Raw genomic sequence first — 25,586 nt, forward strand, 5'->3', positions numbered from 1 at the left:
CCTAATAACTGTTTCTGAAAGGTTTTTAAGGCCAAGAACACTGTTCTAAGACATGGATAGGATGTACTACATCTTGTTCCCTCCAGACCCCTCAAACCTTGAGCGAACCTATGGGAGCTCCCCAGCCCATAAGCGAAGAATCTGTTAGAATGGTTACAGCTGGAGTTTGTTGTGCAAATTTCCTACCTTATGTTATATGTGATCTGTTCCACCACACCATTGCCTCCTGTGGTTTGTGTGCGACAACCACTATATATCCACAACTTACTGTTGATTGTAACCATTAGTTTTGTAGCCATTCCTGAATTGGTCTCATATAATCTCACATAGGAAATGTAGTCATCTTGAATTCTTTTTGTCTTTATAAACTTATGTATGAATCGGAGGTCTAGACTTTGGGTTAGATACCCATGTATCTTTCGGATTAGGAAATATTTTGAGTAATTTCCTCGCTTGATCTCTTCTCTGGGTACCTTTTCTATTGGCTCTTTTTTCCCAGTAATTCCTCTACCTCCTTGAGTAGATGTGATGTTTCTTCTAGTGAATGTACCTTTTTGTCTGTTTTTTTTTTTGCTGGTGGTTTCTTGGCCAATTCTAATCAATATCCGAACGGGATGATATTTAATATCGAGTTGTCTCACGTTATCTTCCTCCACTTCTGAAGGAAGTTCTTCGTCCTAACTCCCACTGGTGTGAAGTGTGAGGTTGTTTGTGTAGGGCAAGTCACTTGTTTGCTGGTGTCGTGCCTCCCCTCGGAGTTTCAGCTAGGTAAAAAGGCAGGCCAAATCAAACGTGCAATACGCTTCCTATCGATTAACTACGTGCTTTTTTAAAAAAAACGTTTAATTCTATTGCTTTGGACCAATAAAGAAGGGTGCACTCAGCATTTTTATGGAAATCCTGAGATTACTAAAATGAGCACATTTGGGAAGTGATAACATTCACAGCAATATTTAATTCCCTACGCTCCTTTTCACACAATAATCCATGTATAATACCATTTCCCATGCCTTAGGGCGTAGCGACAATCTTACTATAGTCTGAACCCTATGATTGTATCTTCCAGCATTACTCAAATATTCCTACAAATAATGAAGAGTATTGCACATATATTGGAATGTACAAAAAGTAATCATGATTTTTTTGTCTATAGTGTATTTTATCTCTCCCAGGTATAGATGGTAGTACCTTCTATAACCCGTATATGAAGAGGAGCGAATGGGCTCAGTAATTAAGCAGGGTGAGTACATTAGGCTACCCCCAAAAGCTACCTCAAGTGTAGCTTACTTTGATTCTCTCTTGAAGAAGGCCCACAGACTCCATTAACAGAGCGGATAATCAAGATATGCCACACTGTATGCTTAATGTGAATGCGGGTCTTCTACATACAAGAACACTAGACCCTGGTAAGAACAGGACCTGCGATTCATTCCCCTTTGATTTTTGATTCTCCTGTGAGGCTGTCACCTCCCAGGTGATCCTACTCTAAAAGATTGGCGCTATTTTTTGTGGGTATTGCCTTTACTGCTGGGTTGCCGATGATTGCCTCGTACTATGGAAGCCCTGATGTGTTGAGCTAGATTGGAAACTGCCTATTTCTGTGGTCCTGCATGTTGACCCGGCCCATCTACTCGTGCTTCCCCCAATTTGCAGCGCTGTGATGGGCTTCACAGTCTAGTTGTCCTTTTTGAGCTGTTGCCATGTCTCATCAACGGTGCCTCCAACCAGCAGTTCCCCCAATGAAGGATGTATTTATGATTTTGGCTTGTACCTTTGGTTTGAATCTCGAGATTCGTAACCATGAATGGCGGTGTAATGCTGTTCCTACCATCATTTACCGACTTGCTGCGTCAGCTGTATCCAAAGCGGATTTTAGGCATGTATTTGCATTATTCTTGCCTTCCTCCGCTAGGCTTGCCGCTCTCCTTCTGTATTGCTCAGGTAGGTGTTTCATGAGTTCTACCATTTCCTCCCCATGCTGGTTTACATGCCTGTTTAGGAAGGCGTTAGAATCTGCTGTATCTCTCTCAAACTTCCCTCCCATGAGATCCATATTTTTACTCTGCTTGTCTGGAGACGGCCCAGATGTTGATGGGATGTTAGCGGTCTTCCTCACAAGGAAAGTGATGATAGTGTCAGTGAGCAACATACCCTTGATTAAGGCAGTGTCTTTGGGGAATGTTTATATTTTTTCCTCTGTCCTTGGTGTCATTGCTCTGCTTGTAGCATAGCAGGCTCCTTGGATGCCGCCCTTCCTTGATCCAGTACATTGAGCAACATTGGAAGAAACTGATTTGTCTGTGATGGTACTAATCATGTTTCCTACTAGAGACATTGAGACTTTCCTCCTTCTAGCTGCAGGTCATACTTGTCTTCAGCCTTCTTTTTCAAGTGGATGTACTCGCAATCTCATCCGGAGGCAAAGGCTTCGACAGATTACAATCTACCCCTTCTTCAGGGAAGCTGTCTATTTCATGAAACTGAGTTTCTGCCTATTCAGGATCTTCTGACCCCTGAAACATTCCCAGGCCATCTACTTCTTCCTCTTCATAGGAGTCCTCCTCTTCCTGAGGCTCTAGTGTCATTGGAGAGTCCATTTCCTTGAACTCCTTCTCCCCCTGGTCTTTTGGCATCAAAGTATTTTGAAAATTCGAAACTCCTTCAAAGAGGTGTTGAAATCCTTCTTTTGGATCAACGCTACCTTTTCGGCTTCAAGGAGCTGCTTTCTCTCAATCTCCGCCAAGCATTCTACAGGATCAAGCTTCAAATTCAATTTTAGTTTTGACATTGAAGAATCCTTCAACGATGGGTCAGTCATCAAGCTTCTTGTCATTTGTCAAATTTCTCATTTCGACGTTGAAAGAAACATAGACTTTGAATTTCTCTCACAAATTACTCTTTTCAGGAGACTTGCTTCCTGCGGTGTCCCTTTCCAGAAATCTGAGGAACTGAAAATGAGAAAGGGAAGGAAACGTAGTTCTTTAATTGTGTGCAAACTGCTGTATCATTTTGTACTACTAAAGTTGCAATCTGAAAGTTCCAGGGCTACGGTGCATTTGCTGTTACTTTTGAAGCTATTTTGCTGTACTTTTGCAGTGCTGTACATACAGAGTTAATGTAGTCGAAGCTTTGTAGCTGGCTATTTAGAAGCAGTGCTGCTTGAGAGACCGAAATAAAAAAAAAACATGGACAGGCAAAAACTAGAAGACAGCAAATGTCTATAATACATTAATACTCCACCAGAACTATTCAATGTTGCTACTACTAATGCAGTGAGGCACACTCAAAAAGCATGCAGCAATGGGACTTAATTTTCTCTCCCAATATCCATTAACATCTAATGGCTAGTTTAGACTATCTGTGTACTATTAGAATATTTTTGGTCTGACTGGCAAAGCAGGAGCCAGCTGTTTATGGAATAATAAAACAAAACAGCCTAGAGCCAACAGGGATATAGAAGAAAATGCCCTTCCTGGGAGACAAGAGGATTATCAAGGAAGGTCCAATTACGATAAGGAAAGACTGCGGCGTGGCGAGTCTAGCTACATTGTTGGATATAACATGCCAGTATACCAATGAGCACACTGACTGACCCACGCATGCTGCCTCGAGCACCAGTAACCCGATGATGCTCGACTCCACCAGGAAACGCTCCATCTGTTAACACGACGCGTCCCATTCGGGCGCTCCGGTATTTCCCTGATTGAACCCCCGGATACCCAGCCCTGAGCCGCTCCCTGATTGAATCTACAGATGGATACCCAGCCTACAGCCGCTCCCGGTTTTTCTTACAATTGCCGCCTTCATTGAATACGAGGATTCCGTGAATGAGAACTGGAAATACGGCTTCAGCCTCATAAGAATTTTGTCCCTTTCGACATCCTAACCGGCTCACACGTCCGGATGATGATCTCTTAATAAAGAAGATCGAAACGCCGTTGACTCTCACAACCAAAACTCCTTCACTTAATATAATACCTTGGGAGTTTTGTACAATGTTAATTCAATATAAATTTAAAGTCACTACCACCCATCACTTCACGCACCTTGTCACTGTATATGTGTGAGCACTAGGACCATCTAATTATTAGTGGATGATATTCAGTTTATGATGTTAATAAATGTGATGTCATTCAAACAACCTTGTGTCCCGGCATACATTGTCCTCCTGGTCCTACACTTTAAATAATAGTAGCCCAGGCTACCTAGGGACCTTATGGCCTCTCCTAGACCTCTGTTCCTTTAACCAAGTATACCAAAATAAGACGGGCAATTGGATAAGGAGCTGTAGAAAATTAAAACAATGAAAAACAGCAGGGGGAGTTACACAGCCTTCAGCAAACACAAGCATGAGGAGACAAGCCCAAATCTTGTGTCGACAGAGGTGTCCACCAAATGCCTGAAGTACAATAAGCATGTTCACAAAATGTAATCCACAACAGGAATCCATCAGATGGTTTGATATAGAAGTTAAAAGTATTAGTGGATCCAACTGAAGAGAGTTTGAGTGTCAGGATACTTTGAGTACCCACACGCCAGAAGGGATAACATTCAATTTAAGGCATCAGAGAAAGGTGTAAGAATGTCAAGTAAAACATGCGTTTGACCCTAGGAAGGTGACGGCATACATCACACTGAAAAAATCCATGTGCAAGAAGAGGCGATTACATATGAAGAAACCATGAAAGAAAGCAGACCTCAAGCCAAACAAAACATGGGATCCTTGTACACAAGAGCCAATTTCTCTTGAATGCTTGAAAGGAAAAATAGATTAGAAAAGTGGAAGGAAAGATATGGGACAAGGTACCAGTATACAAAGGGAGTGGTGGAGGCCACTCAACACCACCCTTGATCATCTCAGCAGCTTGCTTGTTCAGGGTATATTCTCAATGAAGTGTCTTGCATGCTTGATATCATGTGTCTGCTACACTTCAACTATGTACACTACCAAATGCTCAGTCTCATGCAAAATAAGCAAAACCGGGACAACTTGCACAGCTGGAGTTTACGGACAGATATCATGTCACAGATTATAGAGGACTAAAACACAGTGATAAACGGAGAGCTGTGAGGATTTTCAGTGGGAGGATATGGACGTGGTGCAGCTGGTTGGGTTTTATTTGTAACTTGTAAGTACAGCGTGTGATGTGGTTTACTAGATTTATCAAAAGGGGAGTACATGCCCTTAACCACAGAGTGCCACTTGGGTCATTCCCACAAAGAATTATGGGAAATCCAGGAACAACATTTAGAACACATTTCTTAATTGGTGTCAGTGGGGGGTAAAACGCCCATTTTTTGAAAACGGGACTAATTTTCCCATCATCAGATTTTTACCTATAGGGAGAAATAAAGCAAGAAGTAGGAAGAGCAAGATAGGAGAACAGTCGCAAAGATAGAGAACAGGGAAGAAAATGAACATGCAAGAGTTGGGGTAAAGAGACTGGAAGATAAGAGGGTGGAAGAAGGGCATTAGGTGAAAAAGATTCAGCGACAAATGTGGCGGACTCATAAGAAAAACTTTGAACCATTAACTAATTAATTAACAAATGAAAGTGATAATTCTCCGGAGCATGTGCTGATGTATCAATTTCATTTGATGTAGCCCACCCTAGTTGCGCCTGTGTTTTAGAAGAGGGCATGTAGAATTAAAAAACAATACTAATGCATTTCCCTTTCCCCTGGATAAAGAATGGGAAAAGCCTTTAATACATCAGGCCCGTAAGGCTGTGCCCAAAACACTATTGAGATGAGGCTTCCGCAGCAGCCACGGCGCTGTAAACTAGCATCACTGTCCCAGGCCCACGTGAGGAGAGGCGAGGAGGGCGGTCACATCTTCTAGAGCCTGCTTCACCGGGCAGACCTGTGGAAAGGGGCAATGGTGCTCAGTCAGCAGCTGCACTTACCCGTGGCTCCCTCTCCAGCCTGAGATTGTGTGTTCTGTGAGGTGATAATGCCCGCTTCACCACAGCGCGATGATGGAAGTGGTAGTAATCGCCAATGATCTAAAATGAAAGAAAGAAAAAAAAGTAACTTTAACACGTTTTCTTTTTACTTTGTAATATTTTATCCGAGTAAACAATTCACGCGGGCAGAACTACTATACAAAAGGACTCTAAATATCTCTACCAATGAAGGAAGCGGGAGGGGAGATGCATTTACAAAAAAGAAAGCAGACATGAATGCAGAAGAAGCTGTGCGTGAGTGGAGTGCTCCAATTGAGCTCAGAAACAGATCCGATCCTGCGTAGATTTCTCATCGCCTCCGCCGCGGCCGCACGTTTGCAGCTCTGTTGCCATGGCACCGGATGCAAGCAGACAAAGGATGCCCACCTCCATTAGCCACGGGCGGATGGGGGTCGGAAGAAAGGTCATAATAAAAAGAAAACAATTTTCATAACTAGTAATTTCAGAATAGGTCTGAAGCCCAAATGACAGCCGAAACGATGCCTTCTAAAGAAGAAAGGAAATCTCCAGCAGGCGCGCGGACATGGTTTTTTCTGTCCGAATCAGCAGTATAAGCAAATAAGGCGCTGTTTCCTTGCCACCCCCGACCTGAAATTAGCACTTTTCAACACAGGAATAAGGGCAGCACTGGAGACGCAAACTTTCCAGTGAGGTTTCGCAAGTAGACTGACGCAAACGATTCCAGGGGCATTTCAGGATAGCCAACAGAAACGAGTAGATAAGCGTCGAGCTCGATCGACCTCGGTGGATCTTTACCTTACTTTACAGCGTTTTTATATAGCGCGAACTTGACTCGAATCGGGTATTAGAGCGCTTTACATAGCACCAGTGAAATGATGGGCAAAAAGGCAGCGTTTCTTGAAGAGGCGATTTATTTACAACGAGTTGCATTAAATGAAGACATTCATTTTTGTTAGGAACGTGGAGATTATCAGCCTTATTCATCAACATGCCGTTTTGCGAGCCCCTAATAGCGATTCATAGCGAATCGCTATTAAGGACTCGCAAAACGGTATTCATGTAGGAATTGCTAAATAAATAGCGATTCCTACACATTCCTTATTTGCGAGTAGCAAATTGCTAATCGCAAATAAGGAATAACTCCCCATTCATTCCTATGGGCCAAAAGGCCCATAGGCATGAATGGGGAGTATTCCTTATTTGCGATTAGCATTTGCTACTCGCAAATAAGATAGCGATTTAAAGGGTGCCAGGGGTGTCCAAAGGACACCCTGTAGCACCCCTTAAATGCAAATTGAAACTGGTGTTGCGCACATACATGTCCAAAGGACATGTGTGTAAAACATGCAACTTAGAAAAATGCTTTTAAAAGCATTTTTCTAAGTTTTTGCTATTTACCGAGAGGTCTGACCTCTCGGTAAATAGCGGCCCGAAATTGCGAATTAGCAATTTAAAAATGGTTGATGAATTGCATTTAAGGAATCTCAAATAGAGATTCCTTAAATGTAATTCCTCGCAATTTAGCGAATTAGCAATTACCGATTTTTGCATTTGGGATGATGAATCCCAAATGCAAAAATTGCGCTCGCAATGGGCCAGATTCTCAGAATCTGGCCCTTTGCGAGCGCAAATCGGCTTGATGAATCAGGCTGTAAGTGATTTGCCCAGAATCACAGATTTGCCCAGAATCACAGGAGGTTCAGAGCCATTGCACAGATTTGAACCCAGTTCCCCAGATTCGAGGTCGACTGCCCTAGCCGTTAGGCTAACTCCTCTCCCGTCATTGATCGTGACATAGTGCACCACCCATCGCAGGATGTATGATGCTACATCGCAAATGTTTTCATTGCAAACATTCACATCGCAGTCTTTACATCGCACACACATTCACATCGCACGCTGACAACGTCACCCATTACTTTGCTCCACCATTGAAATGCATACAAAACACAATCACTACGCACACAAACACCGTGCATGCTTTAACATCGCATTTTTTTCTGAAATAACACGCACTACCCCCAGCACGAGCACACCCCCTATGGCAGTTCCCCTAAACCTGAACTCCTCAATCCTTAATTAGTACCTTACACTACGGCCCCCTGACCCAACCCTTAACCCGAAAACACACGTTCCACAACAATACAGTACCCTGAAGCCTAAAACCTAAACCCTTAATCACAAAACCCTACACAACACTAAACCCTAAAACCTAAGCCCTAAACATTCCCTACACAACACTAAACCCTAAGCCCTAAAGCCTACACATTCCCTACACAACACTAAACCCTAAGCCCTAAAGCCTACACATTCCCTACACAACACTAAACCCTAAGCCCTAAAGCCTACACAACACTAAACCCTAAAACCTAAAACATTCCCTACACGACACTAAACCCTAAGCCCTAAAACCTAAACATTCCCTACACAACACTAAACCCTAAGCCCTAAAGCCTACACATTCCCTACACAACACTAAACCCTAAAACCTAAAACATTCCCTACACAACACTAAACCCTAAGCCCTAAAGCCTAAAACATTACCCTACACAACACTAATCCCTAAACACAATCCCCCTTACCTCTCTCTCGTTGTGGCCTGTCTCCCGGCTACGGTCGCACGTCCTTCTCAGAGCCCGCCCATTACAGCACATGCGTTTTAAAAGCATGCGTTGTAAAAGCCTGTGCGATGTAAGGGGCCGCGTAGTAATGGCCCGTGTCGTAACATCGCTTGCGTTGTAACACTTGCGACGTTATCACATGTGATGTTACGCATATTTTTGGGATGGGTGTTTTCCCCCTGACCATCCCAAAGAGTTTCACTCCCCGTATGGCATCAGTAAGTTAAGACAAATTAGTCTTCGTGTCACAAGCAAGCTACAGAACACACTATTCTTCTCTCCACCCCTTGAAGGATTTTAATTTCTTACAAAAATCTACTATATGAATATGCACAGTTAGCCTCTGAACATCAGTGGTTGAAAAGGGGGCACCTCCTCCAAAGCAGAGCTATAAAACCAACTTCCAAAGTGGATCCAGGCCATTTTTCATGACAGAGTAGATGTAAATCAGATTCAATTAGATTCATTGCAGTTTTCAAATTTGTACTGTGCCTATAATGAATATCCGGAATGGATCTGGCCCTCTTGGACCTACATTGGGCACCCAACTTGAGACCAGCATATTCTGAGCTTTTGCTCGATATTGTCACCCAAAAAATAGTAGATCCTAGGGACAATGTGCATAGCTGAAATCAGCGTGTGCCTGGATTCCAGGGTCAAGCGCTCAATGAAAGGACTCGCAGGGACTATTTTGTTTATTACATCTCGTTAGGTAAGCGGACTCTGACTTAGTCAGAGCAACGACTGAGAGCGTCTTGGAACCAGTTACTATAAAGAAGCTCATTTTGACATGCAGAAGGGGTTACAAATGTTTACCACCTTCCTACAAGTACTACTTTCAGTCGCCCAAATGGAAAAGGGAGTGCGTTCCGCCACAGCGGAACTTTCCTGGTTTGAAAAGCTGGTAAGAGAAAGGGCGGAGGATCTCTTCGCTCTTGAAAGAGTGATGGCTCCTCCAGCAGCGCTGCTGTAGCAGGCCTGGTGCGTCACGCACATCACCTTACAATCAATGCGCGGCGTTCCACAGCCACGAGGAAGGAGCAGTGATGCAAGTCCCGGGTGTCCTCATTCTCATCAGCAGTTAAGCAGAGGATTGGGGTGGCGTGTTTGATGGGGATGCACCTTTTCCACTACTTATTATAGTGGTACATTCCTTCCCCGGCCCCAATTTTAGATCTGGCTTGACATTAGCGATCTGCTTGACCTACTGTAATCATGGTTTGAGATTATATATATCTCGAGTAGGCGTTGGTTCTTCTCAGTGTAGTAGAATTCTCTCACCTCATGCTATTGGCTGTTTGACGTATAAATCAACCCTCCATGAAGTGCTTCCATTGGACTGCAAAATGAACCATTTTGCATCTGAAAAGTACAGTAAATCAGTATTATTCCCCATTCACTTTATCTCCTGTACTCATCCCATGGCGAAAGCTATTTTTTCTAATAGAGCATTTGTGCAAACAATGAATGTAAATAGAATTTGTGAAAGCCCGAGTTTACTTGACGACCACTGGTCATAACATCAAAGTACTTTCGGAGAAGCCTTTCACATTTGTATTTCTCTCAGAGCATGTCCAGCACATTACACTGAGGAACCCAACAGATTGAAATACGTCGGCCGCTGATGTGCTAGCTCTACCCATACAATTTTAATTAATTATATGATGGGAATTGCGTAGTTAATGGACCACAAAAACTTCCAGTGCCTTTCTCAACTCAACAAGTTTCTGCTTGTTGGAGTACAGGACAATTTCACAATCTCCATGTTACGAGGAAAAAGTCAACCACAAAATGTTCCAAAAAGACCAAACGTTTCAAAATAGATTTCTTATTTGGAGAACATTGCGTGGTGCCATCCTACGGGCCAGTTCTAACACCAAAAGTCCTAATCGTACATTCACAGCCACCTCACCCACTAACCAACGTCCTAAAATACCGGTCCCACATGGCAACGAGGCGGGAGAGGTCATTACCCTGCTCAATGCTATACTTCATGCTCCCTGGACTTATGAGTGTCTTTTATTAAGAGATACTGATGGGATCCCAGTACAGGCATCATTTCATAGTGACAGTAGTGGCACTGGTCAGCATAGCATACACTTTTAATGGGGCACCTCAGCTACTTATACAAACAAGTAAAATTAGCTCTATACTAGGGCTCTTATGTACACTTTTGGTTCTACCCAGGATTACTTAAAACAATTATTTAAAAATATTTAATTGTAGCCCATGCCCCTATTAATTCTACTGTGAAAATAAATACTTCAGGTGCAACTATTCTCTTACCTTCTTTGCAGGGAACACCCGTATGAAACAATACAGTGCACCCACTGTATATGCCCATTCTATTCTTGGCCCCTTTGGATACATACGATTCTACCAAACCTGGGCTTTCGCTTTCAGAACATTGTCTTCGTGTAAGGGTCCAACTAAACCCAATGGCGTAAAGAAGCTGCACCTCCAGCAATGTGCTGCTTGGGACTATGGAAGCCAGGATACAGCGAGGGTCCTAGCCTACGAGCAGCGACCTTGCAAACTTATTGCACAGAGCAGCTTGGATTCATTACCTGCGACAAACGGTATTTTGTACATCAAAACAATTAGTGTTTACAATTTAAATACATTTAGGTTTCCTTTTCATGAAGGGATTCATATCGGCAAGACTTTTTTCAGCATCTTAAACACAAAGAATGTTTTAGTTTTATTTTACTCTTCTGGCCTTTGAAACTTCAAGCTTGCTTTGCAGCATCGGTTTTGAGGGTCGCTTGCAATACATCTGGGTAACGGGCAATTACTGGGTGGCGTCGAAGCCTGAACACCAATCAGGGCACCGACAGTGGAACTGAAACACCCGTGAGTGACACATCGAGTTCTTCCCTCAGCACCACCAATGAAGGCTGCATCTACTGAACATGAGACTGTGCACTGCCTGAACTCCCCTCGTGAAGCCTGCCTCTGCACTCCCCTCCCCTCTCATGCTTCCAGTTGCGAAGGCTGGACTGCCAGGGTCCTTTAATCGCACCATCTCTATCTTGTGAGGTAAAGCTGAACCTAACAAACACTGTCAAATCCAACAGCTCTGTCTGGTTTGCATTTTGAGTCCAGAGTAAATCATTTAACAAAGCTTGCTGCATCGTTTAACACAACAACCAAAGAACACACAACATAGTTAGTTGCCCTCTGTATTTAGAGCATCAACGACAATGAATTTAACGAGCCCCCAATGGATTGCAGTCTAAGCACCCCAGAAGAGGCGTGGGATGACAGACCGAAGTGCCAAGAAGAGGCGAGCATGATGTGAGAAAGATCGTATTGTGCTGGAGCCAAAGTCCACTCTATGCATATTTTAAAGAACTGGTATCCGAGGAAAAATCAGCAGATGCGCTCCAGCCAGACCCAAACAAAACAAAAACAGTTCTTTTTTCCGTAAACCGGGCAGCAAGGCCACTTCAGCAGAACTGCTGCATTTATATAGTGACAATACTAGTATTTCTCTGAACCATCAGTTTTAACACTTTGAAAGAATCTTCTCTTTAGACGCTACTTAAAGCTAAACCATCCACTATGTCTCAGCTGGTCTATGAGCATTGACCTACAATACTTACACACCTCCCTCCCCCATGCACAATCGGCAGTTCATACACATAGCTTGGAACACAAACTATCTGCACACATCCACCCATGCACAAACCGGTCACACAGCCCAGGATACAAGCTACACAGGTAGCATTCTTTCCAGGCGAGGCACACAATTATTAGCGGGTACACCCCGTGGTGCAGACTAGAGAAGACCTCTGTGGGAGATAACATTTTGAGAATACTTGGGTGTATTCTGCACAATCCCGGTCTCTCCTACACAGAGCCTAGAAACTGCAGTGTAGAGGCTGCAGGAAAGCACCCCACATGCCTTATACCAACCTTTCAGTTGACAGAGGAAGCGGGTTTGGACACGTCAGAATTCAGTGCCACTGCCTTTGTATTCTATGAGCCTACCCTAATGAGTATTAGATGTTATTTAATGAACTGTACCTTTATCATTTCAAGAGGTCACTTCCCATAATGTCACTGACGTCCGATTGTATGACCGTGCTTCCTGTGAGGTCATCCAATATGCAAATTGTTTTTTCACTCCTACGAATTTTCAGAATTTGAGAGCTCTGCAGCAGTGGGTCAGCAAGTGCAAGTAAACATTGGCAGACACCGTGTAGGGGCAGAAACATGGAACCACACATACACACGCTCACACAATCCATTCCCACCAGAGACAGATATGGAAAAGACTACTCTGGGATCTTATGAATTGGAGGTCAAGATGTGGCAGCAGAAAGGGCGTGGAGTCATCGGGGCAGAGTCATGATAGACGGAGTCTACTCTAATAGTCATATCATACACTAATTTGGTTTAAAAACCTCGATGCAGATCACACATTTGTACTTTACGCAGACAGCTCAGCAGTGCTTAATTTGTGTAAAAAAAAATATATATCTATATGTGCCAGGGCCCTCGCTAGGAGGCCACTTCAGCTCGCATCACCCATACCTCCTGCCAGAGCTGCGAATGACACTCCCAAAACATCTACTAGCCATAACACCCCACAAGAGTGACGCTGCAGACTATTCCAGGGCCCTAAAAGCTATTAAAATGGCTTGGACGGTGGGCATTAGTCATTTTTAATGTATATTGAATTTATAAACAACTGTTGTGCTAATCTCTAAATAAAATAAACAGTGTCACCATGTGGCAGACTGTCATAAGTGCTGCTGTTGACAATTAAGGGCTGGTGCAGAGCACCAGAAACCACCAACTCAAATTGAGCACTAGAGCTCAGTATGTTACTTCTTCAGCCAGAGAGATAGTTTTGTTACCTGCAGTTCATAAATTTCAATCCTAGCACAACCCAGTGGTCTAGGAACCATTACCAAGGAGCAGCATGCAAACTACTCAGCACAGGTACAAAGCTGCTTTATCCAATCTTTTCTTATTTTAAGATTGCTACAAGGAGGTTTTTGAGGTAGTAATAGGTATTCGTGTAGACCACCCAAACACTCTTTAAAGTTTTAAATCCTGACACTTTCTCCAGACCAAGCATTCTTAACATGTAATGCTTATCTGTATGTAGAAAGTGACTTCCTTCATTGTGTTTGTAACATTTCCTGTACAATATTTACATACTTGGATGATTTGTGGTCTCTGCATAATATTTGTGATGTCAAGCATTCAGATACCCTCAATTGGGAGAGCGAGAGACATGCAAGCTCACAGAGCGAGGGACGTGCAAGTTTAAGCGACGTGCAAGCTCACAGAGCGAGGGACGTGCAACTTCACAGAGCGAGGGACGTGCAACTTCACAGAGCGAGGGACGTGCAACTTCACAGAGCGAGGGACGTGCAACTTCACAGAGCGAGGGACGTGCAACTTCACAGAGCGAGGGACGTGCAACTTCACAGAGCGAGGGACGTGCAACTTCACAGAGCGAGGGACGTGCAACTTCACAGAGCGAGGGACGTGCAACTTCACAGAGCGAGGGACGTGCAACTTCACAGAGCGAGGGACGTGCAACTTCACAGAGCGAGGGACGTGCAACTTCACAGAGCGAGGGACGTGCAACTTCACAGAGCGAGGGACTTGCAACTTCACAGAGCGAGGGACTTGCAACTTCACAGAGCGAGGGACTTGCAACTTCACAGAGCGAGGGACTTGCAACTTCACAGAGCGAGGGACGTGCAACTTCACAGAGCGAGGGACGTGCAACTTCACAGAGCGAGGGACGTGCAACTTCACAGAGCGAGGGACGTGCAACTTCACAGAGCGAGGGACGTGCAACTTCACAGAGCGAGGGACGTGCAACTTCACAGAGCGAGGGAGCGAAGGACGTGCAAGTCACATGCAACTTCACAGAGCAAGGGACGTTGAAGTTCACAGGGCGAGCAAGTTCACAGAGCGAGGGATGTGCAAGTTCACAGAGCGAGGGATGTGCAAGTTCACAGAGCGAGGGATGTGCAAGTTCACTTCCCAGAGCAAGTGACGTGCAAGTTCTAGGGTCGTTCAAGTTCAAGAGACATGCAAGTTCACAAAGCGAGGGACGTGCAAGTTCAATATGGTCTGGTACTGCCTAATACCCCCTACCTTCCATAGGACATATACCTTTGGTAACATGAGGGACCCTCCCCACTCCCTTGGAAGCTCCCGCCCCTCACTTTTCCCCAAGGCAAAACAATGCAAACACCACAACCTGTTTGGATTAGGGGTCTTAGTAGCCCCGGACGTATTATATTACATAAAATCTTAAAACATTAATAATCATTTATTAACATTATGTACAATACGCAGAAAGTCCAATACATTGATTGGTACACTGTTAATTGGCTAATCCGAACATGTTTCTAATAGAGCCAATCCTATTACACTAAGTGATGAAGATATTAACTTTCTGCGTATCCCTGTTACAGCCTACGGCACGGTCAAGGACTGGCGTTCCCAGAACTGATCCAGCTAGGTCCACACCTACTTACCGGCGTGACCTTGCGTAGAAGGCCCAGCTTACCGGATAGATACCTCCCCAGGCCCCCCCCCCCCACGCCTTCAACGTTAAACTCCATAAAAGGGGGCACGGCAATTATGCCTCCTTGGGCCCTTGAGCGCATGCGGGGATTGGCCAACCAGCCTACTGGAAGCAAGTCTTCCCTTCCCCCCCCCGCACCCCTCCAACCTACCAGCTGTAACTGCTCCTGGAGTTCCATGAGAGACCCTGTCTCCCCCATTGGGCGTCCCCATTTTACAATGGTGCTGCCCACTAAGCTAAGTGGAAAACTATGCTCACCAATAATGACCTTACCGCCTGACCAAGGAAAAACGCATAAAAAATACGACAAAATTAGTTTTCCTGAAATTAAACTGTTCAGTTAGGAAAACGCAACTCTTATTATCACCATTAAGATAACATTATACCATGCACATTAATTTACATTAATCCTCCTGTAAACGGAAAACATATTTATAATACCATGACATCTGTCTTAGGGGATGGTGGATGGGTGAACAAAGCTTCGTTGGGGCCTCAGCCTGAGGTCCCGTCCCTGCGTGTCTGGCAGCTGAGGAGCGTTGAACAGAGACTGTTCGCTCTGCTCTCCAGCCTTTTAAACCCTTGGTGCCAGGCAAGCCGGTTCCAACCGGCTTACCCAATGTTGCACCAACGTGTGAACCGGAAGCACTTGAAAGTGCTTCCAGTTCACGCCCGGTACCCAATCAGGTGGATGCTAACAGGGGAGGCAGGATACCATGTCGCTACTGTGCATGGCGATCCCTGCATTCCCCTTTGTGTGGGGGCCCAGTGCGACCGCCATAATGGCGGCGTGCCCGAGTTGGGCCCGCCTTGGAGGGACGTGCAAGTTCACAGAGCAACGGACATGCAATTTCACTGAAAGGAGGTCGCCGGCTCAATTATATTACAATCATTTTGCATTTGACACGAGGCAATCCTGCAATAAAAAATGCCATTGTGTACTACCCTTGAATATTAAATGGCATACCCGGAGCAATTTAATGCTTTGTGAGCATCAGAGAAAAGAAATCTGATAATATGATAATGGATGCACATGTGTGTGGGAGAGAAAACCGTGTGTCGTTCACTGAATGAGGACAGGAGCTTAGAGTGTGATGGAGCGACTCCTAGGAAAGGAAAGGCTTGGCTACGTGGTTTACTATAGTAAATGGTGTAATCTGGGTAAATGTCTACTCATTAAAAGGCAGGAGTGGGGAGAGGCTGGAGGCTTAACAGATTTAGGCGGAGCTCGCCTCCCACGACACCACAATCCAAAGCTGCATCAACAATATCGCAGGTAGAGCTCAAAACTCCATGAGCATCGTAACTGTCCACATGACGTGCAGAAAAGGTCAGTAAAATGCATGTATTAACCCCCAAAGCCCAATAACTAAGGCAAATTCTCCAATTTAAAGAAGGGGAGGGCAGTTCAAAAAAAGGCAGGGTATAAAGATGGTCTGAAAAGGTTTATCAACATTTGTAATCTGCACAAGAGCGACTCGATCAAAGTTTTTATGGCAACAAAACTAGGATCAGGTCTGATAGTTTGTGCGATTTACAGATGCGTTTATTTGGGTGATCACAGTAATGGGCACACCGAAGGTAGAGTAGGTATCTTGGCCCCTCCATCCTCCACATCACAGCAGATGCTGCCGGGCAGAGCCCTCTTCTTGCCCACAAGAAGCAATAGCTTCTACTCTAGTTTATTTATTCAAATGTCAAGATTTGCAGCCAGCTGGCAATATTTAATATGCACAAGAAATGTAATATCAATAAATCATATTCATTGGAGGTAATGTGGATCACCTTTTCTCTGGTGGAGATAAGATTCAGTCTTTACGAATCAGCACCTGCGCCTAAGGTTAGCCAGTGGACTGCAGTCGCCAGTTGCATGCATGCTATCTCGGCTTTAGATTTAAGACTGCATCAATTGGGCTCATATTTAGTGTACTATGTGCTGAATGAAGCTTCAAGGTGCTGCAACTTTCAATGTATACAGCGTGTCGGGCGCTCCAGCAGATTCATTCTATAACTGGCAGGGAAACAGTTAGGGTGCTCGCACAGAGGATGCTAGTGGTTTGAGCCGGAGAGGGCATGGATGGGAAGTGTTTGTCTAGTGTAAACCAGCACATTCGGTTTTGCAACCATCATCTATGGGGGTTGCCCAGCACGGGAGCTCCAAGACAACTATCGACAGCCCCATAAAACGTGTAATGCATTAGATCAGCTGCCTTACACAGGATTGTAATGGTTAATAACGAATCAAAAAGCATGGGAAAAACTATTACTTTTAATAAGTCCTCCGAGCCCCGCTGTGAATCCCAAATTCTTTGTAGACTGCACAATATATGTTCCCCGTCATATCTCATTTAATGTGCCTGGTCCATCTGCGAACCTGCGCCTCAAAGCGTACTCTCTCGGATGATTTATTATAACCTCTCAGCTCGTTAGCTACCTCTGTATACCGACCAAACTGGCATTCCAAAATATCTGTCAATGGTGGGATTTGAACCCTTGCATCCGAGGGGAATCCGGAATCACATGCACACGACCTTGCCCCTGAGCTATAGCGCCTGTGGTGTTGCAAGGGGAAAACGGTTCCTGTTAGGAACATCATGGGTGTTTACAAAGAACACCAATACACTGTTCCAATTAGTCTACCTGGGGGCAATGTATATTTTAAGAAGGAAGGCGGCCCAAGAAATATTTTTAGATTATATAGCAGTAACTCATACCAAAAGTATTGGAGCCCTTCACTTTGAGGCAAATCATGCAATCGCCCCTTGCCTAGTCACAATATGTTGGGCCGATGCCCCGAAGAACCTTCGAAGGCGCAGCCCGGGCTCCAGGGAAAAGGATTGGCATGGCAGCCCCGTTGGGGGCTTATTATTTAGCAGGCACTGGAGCCTACAAATATTATCCAATGCACAGCCGCTCACCTAAAACCTGCAATAGAAGTGGTTTTAGGCCCATCTTGCTGCCCTCCTTCCTTGCATATTGTGGTAACACCTGCAGAAACGCTGTGGCTAGCGAGCCGCGTTGCATCATGGGGATTGTATTTCACAGTTGAAGATAAAGTACAATGGGTTGTTGCTTGCGGACCACAAGTCGCAAAGTCTCTGGGAAGGCAGCTTAGAGTCTAAGGAAGAGGAATAGAAACCGAACCGGTCACATGACCCACGCCTCCATAGTTCCTTCGGATCTCCAGAATGTCGTTGCTGGTCTATTTAATATGCTGGGGAGCTCGTTGTCTGGTACAGGGATCTAAGGGAAGAATGTCCGTGCTTTTATGTTTAAAATTCACCTTTTTCGGAGGCGGTCTTTTGAAGTTTAAAAGGGCTGCATAAATAAAGCCCGCCGGCCATGTTGTGTGAAAAAGTATTGCGGGCCGCACTGTATGTAAATAAAAAGAAATAATAAAAATAAAAGCGTGCGCAAACGGATCATTTTAAAGTTAAAGCGGGATGGATAAATAAAGAAAGCTGGCCGGCCATGCTGTGTGATACAGGCTGCACTGTATGTAAAAAATTTTTAAAAAGCATCCGCAAACTAAATTTTAAAGTGAAAGCAGCGTGCATAAATAATGAAAGCCACCCGGCAATGTTTTATGATTAAGCCCTGCCTCGCTATATGTACAAAATAAAGTGTTGAAAAAGCAAATGGGGCACACGCAATCGGACAGGGCGGAAATTCAAAGTGAGAGCACCCATGCTGTGCGATGAAGCGCTGCAAAATAAAGCACAAAAACAAAAGCAAATGGAACCAGAAGGTTTGCAGAAGCAGGAGAGGTATCCTGCCAGCAACAGCTGCTAAGAGAAAGTCATTAAGAAAGTAGTACTTCGAAATTGCAAATAAAATATACGGAGAATCAACACATGTAATGGGGGCAGTCCTCGTGGGAGGTTACAGCAAGAGAAAAGGCGGTACGGAGGAGGGACTATTAAGGCTATTGCCCAATGAAAAGCCACTATTTACAAAGGACGGTAAGAGGAGCCAATTAAAAAGGTAGGCGAAGCTTCATCCCCATATCCTGAAAACCGTATGTCTCAAAGAGACCGCGCAAGCGCAGCCCAGGCAAGACATAAAAACACAGGATGCGAAAGCAAAGTAAGTGAGGGCAGGAGGAGCAGAGAAGCAAAACTGGGATTGGAGAAAAACTACAAGGAGTGCTCAGGTGAGGGGCAGGGCAACAGGAAACGAGAAGGGCATGGATGGGGCGGAGGGGGGACAACAGAGTCAATGGGGAGAAGCCTATTGCCGAGTGCAACAAGGAGGGTACAGGGAGACACGTTCAGGTGACAGAGCTACACTGAGTACAGGGGGAGAGAAGTACAAGAAGGAAACAGCTCGAAAACACATGGTCTCTTAAGGAGTGCACAAAAGAAAAAAGCAATGATTGAAAAGCCAGCAGTGGAAGCGGAGATGCCAGCCAATCAAAGCAATGGTACAGAGGCAAGCTCCCTGGAAATGACAGCGACAAGACTGGCAAACTGGGACTCGGATAAGAAGCGGGCACATGAGCGCTACCAAAGCCAACCAATGCGTGAGCTTCAAGCCCCACTATGTTCTTGGTAAGCCACAATATGCTTTGTAACAGACAGGACATGTCAAGGCGCAATCTGGTCTGTGTGGTATCCATGCCAGGCGCTGCTGGGGAGGCTAGGGCCACCGGCACAAGAAAGACTGTGCAAAGAGCTGCGGATCTGAAGTAAGTTCTGTGGAGAGTAAAAGAATCAAGCTGCTAACAAAGTGAAGCGTATCAACCATGGCAGGATCTCACAAGTCAATAGTTCCCACAAACCTCCCTGAACAAACGTCTGTACATGAGCGAATTCTTAATTTGCACTTTGGGACAGTATAGTAGTCCCTTAATTCGGGCCGACAGGGTTACAACAGGAGCTTGTAAGACAATCTAGCCTCTCTTAACACTACAAGGCCCTGAAACTGTCCCGAAGGGCAGACCCTGGCAACACACTAAGCAGTCTTTTCAGTCTTCTCTCATGGTTACAATCGAAGGAAAGTCGGCTGTCGCAAAAAGCGCAACTTGTTTAAGATTCGCGACTGGCGGGTTACTACAAGTGTGTCAATGCTTCAACCGTGCTACCCAGAAGCACAGTATATGTAAATGTAAATGTTTGAGCTTGTAAAGCGCACTGCTACCCGTCCATAGGTCTCCTGGCGCTGTATAACTCTGGGGAACCCGTTCTGGCTTTAACAATGGGATGGTCCCTTGCTGGGAGTCCCCCAGGTGGAGCCAGGCATCCCCGGAATTGGTGGGGCCGTTGTGGAGATTAGGCAAGCTAATGCCCAGAGTTGCCGAGTGGAACCCCTGATTACAGTAAGCACCGAAGCGAGAATTATTGAGTCCGCTGACCAAGGTCCACGACGCTGCCGCGTCGGGAATTGAACCCTGGTTCGACTTCTGCTCTCGGGCCTGCCGCCTCTAACCAGTGAGCCACAGTACTCCACAGTGCCATGAGGAGGACAGCGCTGTGCCAACACGTATGTTAGGGCAAACTTTATCCACCAAGCCAGAGAATAGGTTTAGGATACAGTAATACAACAGAACCAACCATAGTGCAACCATGCCAGTAAGGCCTTCCTCGGTCTCCGCTGCAGTAAGCATAAAGTATAAAATCCAACTGCTCAGATTGTATGCACCCTGCCCCACTGAGAAAAGCAGGGTGCATTCCACAGGACACCCTCAGATTTTTGTCAGTAAATGCCCTCAGCAAGGAGCACAGAGGTAAGAGCCACACTGAAGAGGCAGAAAAACCAAAGGAGATGCAAATATTTCTTCAAAGTATAAAAAGAGAAACTCACTCGAGGAGAGTGCCAACCAGAAGGCGAAACGTGAACAAGGCAGCCAGGCATCCAAGGTCTAATAAACGGTGTCTATCGGTTTCACTTGGCCTGTGCATCCTGAAAAAACACATTTGTGGGTTCGTGAGATCTGTGATTCCCACAATCTAGCAGAGGGAAGAGTCATCTGAGGTTTTAAACACGAAGCACATACAAAGGATGCTACTTTGAAAGGCGCCGCAGTGACTCACCCCATTGGCGCCTCAATTCATCCTCTGATGTCTCCTGACCAAAGGGATCTGGGACTCGGCTGCTATCCGGGTCAAAACGTCTGGGCCGTGCTCTGATCTGCGCTCATCAGGACCTTTAAAACACATCTGTAGTGCTTTAAATGGGCAACTTCTGAGCTTTGATGCCATTTGAAAGGAGAGTACCAGCTCTTTCAACACTTCTGCAATACAATTAATGAGAGAGTACCTGCACTTCTGAGGCGCAAACCGGGACTTTGGACAGTCAGTACCAGCACTTCCACACTTCCCTTTAAAGCAAAGCGCCCTCTCACCAGGAGTGTAGACTGGAGGGAGGAGGCCATCTGCCAAGGAGAGACCCAAGTGTCCTCAGGTGTGAAATACAGAAAACACAGCCTGCTTGTGTAAAAGGGGTACACCTCATGCAACTAAACCGGCAGAAACCGTGGAAGCTAGTAAGTCTCATTTAGTAATACATTGGCATCTGAAAGTGGACAAACCTAGTACAACAACGCCCATATCAATTATCAGGTCATTCTAACTCTACCGACAGATTTCAATATCCTCAGCCGCTCTCTAGAAGTTCGGCTTAACACTTGGCTCAAAGATAGAAGTGCACTCGCATGCCGAAGGATTGGACAGCAAAATACTGCTGGGTGAAAAAATGTGAATGTATCTGTATCAGTGGTAATTAAGCTTGGTGCATTGCATTCCCACATTTTTAGTTCGCCTAGGTCTTCACAGAAACAGACCAACATATGTAATACGGTCTGGACCGTAGCCCGAAAAGGATGTTCCAGATTAAAAGGCCATGCCTTGTCCCACTGTAAAGAGTGACATAAGTAACCGGAGACGCGTACTGGATTCATGAGTGAAGTGCAGTGATCTCACGTAGGGTAGACAGTCTGTAACAAGTAGTGTAAGTGAGCCCTCAGTAAGGCAATTTAAGAACATGGAGTACAAGACCACCAAGCACGCATTAATTCAACGACCTTGGAATTTAAGAGAACTAACTAGGTAAAAATAGTGAAAGAGTTCTCAAGTTGGACACAACCATGAGGTGCAGAAGTTGGTGTGCAAGAGGTAGAAGAGAAAACAAAACTAGTTTCAGCAGCATTCAAAAAAAGTATGTTAGAAAAATAACAAAAAATTTGAGCAAAATAAAATTGCACACCGGAGTGGGCATATTGGGCAGTATTTTGGGTGCGCAAGAAAGAGGAAAAAACTAGACAAATAAAAATATGAAAATTGGGGCAAGGAAAGCAAATTGCCAATTATGGGATTCCAGCAGAGAAAACTTAAGTCAGGTCCTCATGTCTACCTAAACTTAGCACAACAAATCCCAATCACTCATCCAGTATGAGCAGTCACAACCTGGAATCTACCTGGGTCGCTATTACCACTGCCTAAATTCTATCAACAGGGAACAAATTTGATCCCTCCACATTTCCTTCCAAAAATTCTCTCAACCCCCTGAGAAGTATTTAGTTGTGCTCACAGACTCCAACAAACTTAGAGAGGATCTAACCCTAATGATCGTGATCGCCCTCACTCAGGACTCAGCCAAACACCACAGCACAAACTATCCTTTGACCACCCCAGGCACGCCATTCTGCAGGAGACTAACCCCATTCTAGCTTAGTCACTGAGCATACTATGTAAATGGTCTCCTCCCTGACCAAGCCAGTTTGTGATTAGCCATGCAAATGCACTCTTTAGGAGCCACCCGAGATCAAAGTGGAGTCCGCCACTTGCCTCCAATCGGGTCCAGCTAACACTCAGACTAGACCCAACATTATCAGTTTTAAATCGATTGAAAAGCCTAAGGATTAGTCAAATTCCACCAAAGTGGCCCCAATCCGATCTAAGGTTACAATGGGTAATCAACAATAAACACTCCACAGTGCACGTTGGAAACAGCTGCACATTTAAGTGCAGGCCTCTGCAGATGACACGATTACTTTCATGTAGCTATCACTAGGAAACAGCAGATAGCATCCAACAGAACACACTAGACAAGACACTAATCACACATCCAACAAAGGTCAGATATTCCATGTAGTTTGGTATCATTCAGCTAACTACTGTAAAAACCATATAAGTAAATAATCACAAGTCCCAAAAGAAAACATGAGTCAGAACACCACACAAAGCCAAAAGGGTTCAAAAGCACAACACAGTTGGCCAACATTGTGCTCACAACATCACTCCACTTTTCATAAAGCACACCACTCCAAGACAAAACAAATTAAACAACCCAATACCCTACACTGTTTGTAGTTTAAAGAGATACTGTGGGCACGAATAGATATCCATCTTCCCGTACTTCAGTCACATAATTCAAGCCATGTACATACTCAGACTGGTAAAGACCTGCACAGAGAGACAGAGAGAGACACACACACTTGCCATTACAATACACCTAGAACCAAACATAAAACAGCGTGGATAATATACAATCATTACTGACTATTTATTTCCAACAATCAGAAAATAGACTTTGGTCTTCGATGGAATCCTGGACACAAGGGCATGAAAGTGCCTGAACCCCAACAGAACTGCCAGGCTTTACCAGAGGCATTACAACGCTGCACAAAAAGTTATTTTAGAAAGCATTACAAAAAAAAAAAAAAAAAAAAAAAAAAAACTTTAGGCATGATCGTGTAAACAAAAACACATACGTCATTTCAGCAAAGCAGGGTTATTGACAAGAATACTTGATTCAGGCCTCAATTACAGAGATCCAACACTTCAGGCAATGTAAGTCAGCCAGAGAGGACAGCCAGAGATGGATGGATGAATGAATGAATTTAAAATAGCGCCCGAATGCCCAAGGGCGTCTAGGCGCTGCAGCGGAGGAAAATGCCAGAGATGAGAGGGAGAATTAGGTCGAGAACAACCAGGATTTCAGAACCTTTCTAAAGGAAAGTAATGCAAGGCAGTTTGTTATGGGTAACGGAAGTGTGTTCCACAGTTTGACAGTGTTGACAGTGTTGACAAGAAAGCTGCTTCCTCCCCAGCAAACTCTCCTGAATTTCGGCATCCGAAGGAGTTTGCTCTGAGCTGAGCGAAGTGTTCTGGGCTTTAAATTCAGATAAAGTTGGGTATCAATAGCATACTCTTGAACTAATTCGTACCCCTCTGTCAGCCACCAGAACCACTGGGGTCTCCATGAACTTATTAAAAACTACAGGTAAGACATGAGAACCTTGAAGCCCTTTGCACCACAGGCAAGGACGCACTGTGTGGCCAGAAAGGAAACTGGACACCAGTCAAAAAACACACCACAGCACCCAACCCAACTGCATGACCAGGTGAAATATCAGTGGGCAGCATATCAAATGGCACAGCTAGATAATGCATTCCAAGTATTGAGGGGGCTTCTGTTGTATTTCAGTGGTCTTGGGGACACTCCCATCACCGGAACAAACACTTTCATTTGGGCTTCCCCTTCCTTGCCCAATGAGCCACTGATGTTGGGGGCTGTCCCAGCCTAAAAGTCACAAAATTAAGGTTCTAGGCTGATCTAGACACATCCGTCAGAAAGTCTTTTGAACCCAAGCTGAAGTATTAATTCATACAACTAATCTCAGCACAGATAACTTTCATCATGAGACTTGTATCTGCCCAGATGAGTTGTATTATGGAACGCAGGGAAAAAATTTGCATGCCTTTACAACGCTTTTTTTACACCACATTTTTTGGAACGCATATGCTTTCACCTTGCATGCCATTACCACGCATTATTACTCTAACTAAGGCAAGTTTCAAATATAAATCACTTCCTGTCCCGATCCATCCAAAATCCACTAGGCACAGACCACGCTCATTTTTGAAGACATTTTATTTCACCATTACACGTTTCGGTCAACACAGTGACCTTGCTCAATGCTTGGTCCACCTGGCAAGGTTTGCACCTGTAATTTACAAGGTTTTTTTTTTTAAACATTTTTTTTTTTATCTGTGCCAACAATGGTACGTCTGAATTAGTCTAAGTCAATATAACATTACCGGGTCCCAAGGGGTCCAGATAGCTTTAGCGATAGTAGCAGACATTACAGGAGTCAGTGATTCAGAATTACTTCTTACAGTAACAAATTGGTAAAGTACAGGTTAAGTAAATGGCAGGTCATAGCAGTTACAAATATTCAAGATCCTAGTGTCAACATATTATATACAATCGTATCCGCAGTTGCGTGCATCTACCGCAGGATCGGACTATAAGTACAAATACCTACAATTTACAAGTTGCATGTTGCTCTCCAAAACAGCGAGCATTAAACTCTGGGAGCTATTCTACTAGTGCAATCAATAACCCATATGCAAAATCCCTGAAAGATATCTTAGAAATCGGTGGTCGGTTTTTCAAAACCATTACAACATGCCAGCTTCAACTTGATTATCAAACTAAAAGATTTGTTTAAAAGCCTTTTTCACAGGTGTGAAG

The 25,586-nt window shown here is 44.6% G+C and overlaps 1 protein-coding gene across 1 annotated transcript in view; it reads right to left on the reverse strand.

Annotated features, from left to right (window-relative positions):
- The window catches only part of FURIN (furin, paired basic amino acid cleaving enzyme), a 369,349-nt gene that overhangs the window by 169,531 nt on the left and 174,232 nt on the right, over positions 1–25,586 (reverse strand). Inside the window, exon 3 of the mRNA XM_078683275.1 lies at positions 5,907–6,005. Within this exon, the coding sequence (XP_078539401.1) occupies positions 5,907–6,005 (99 nt within the window). The remainder of the gene's footprint in view (positions 1–5,906; positions 6,006–25,586) is intronic.

The sequence above is a fragment of the Lissotriton helveticus genome, chromosome 3_1, assembly GCF_964261635.1.
Source record: "Lissotriton helveticus chromosome 3_1, aLisHel1.1, whole genome shotgun sequence".
NCBI classification, from domain to species: Eukaryota; Metazoa; Chordata; class Amphibia; order Caudata; family Salamandridae; genus Lissotriton; species Lissotriton helveticus.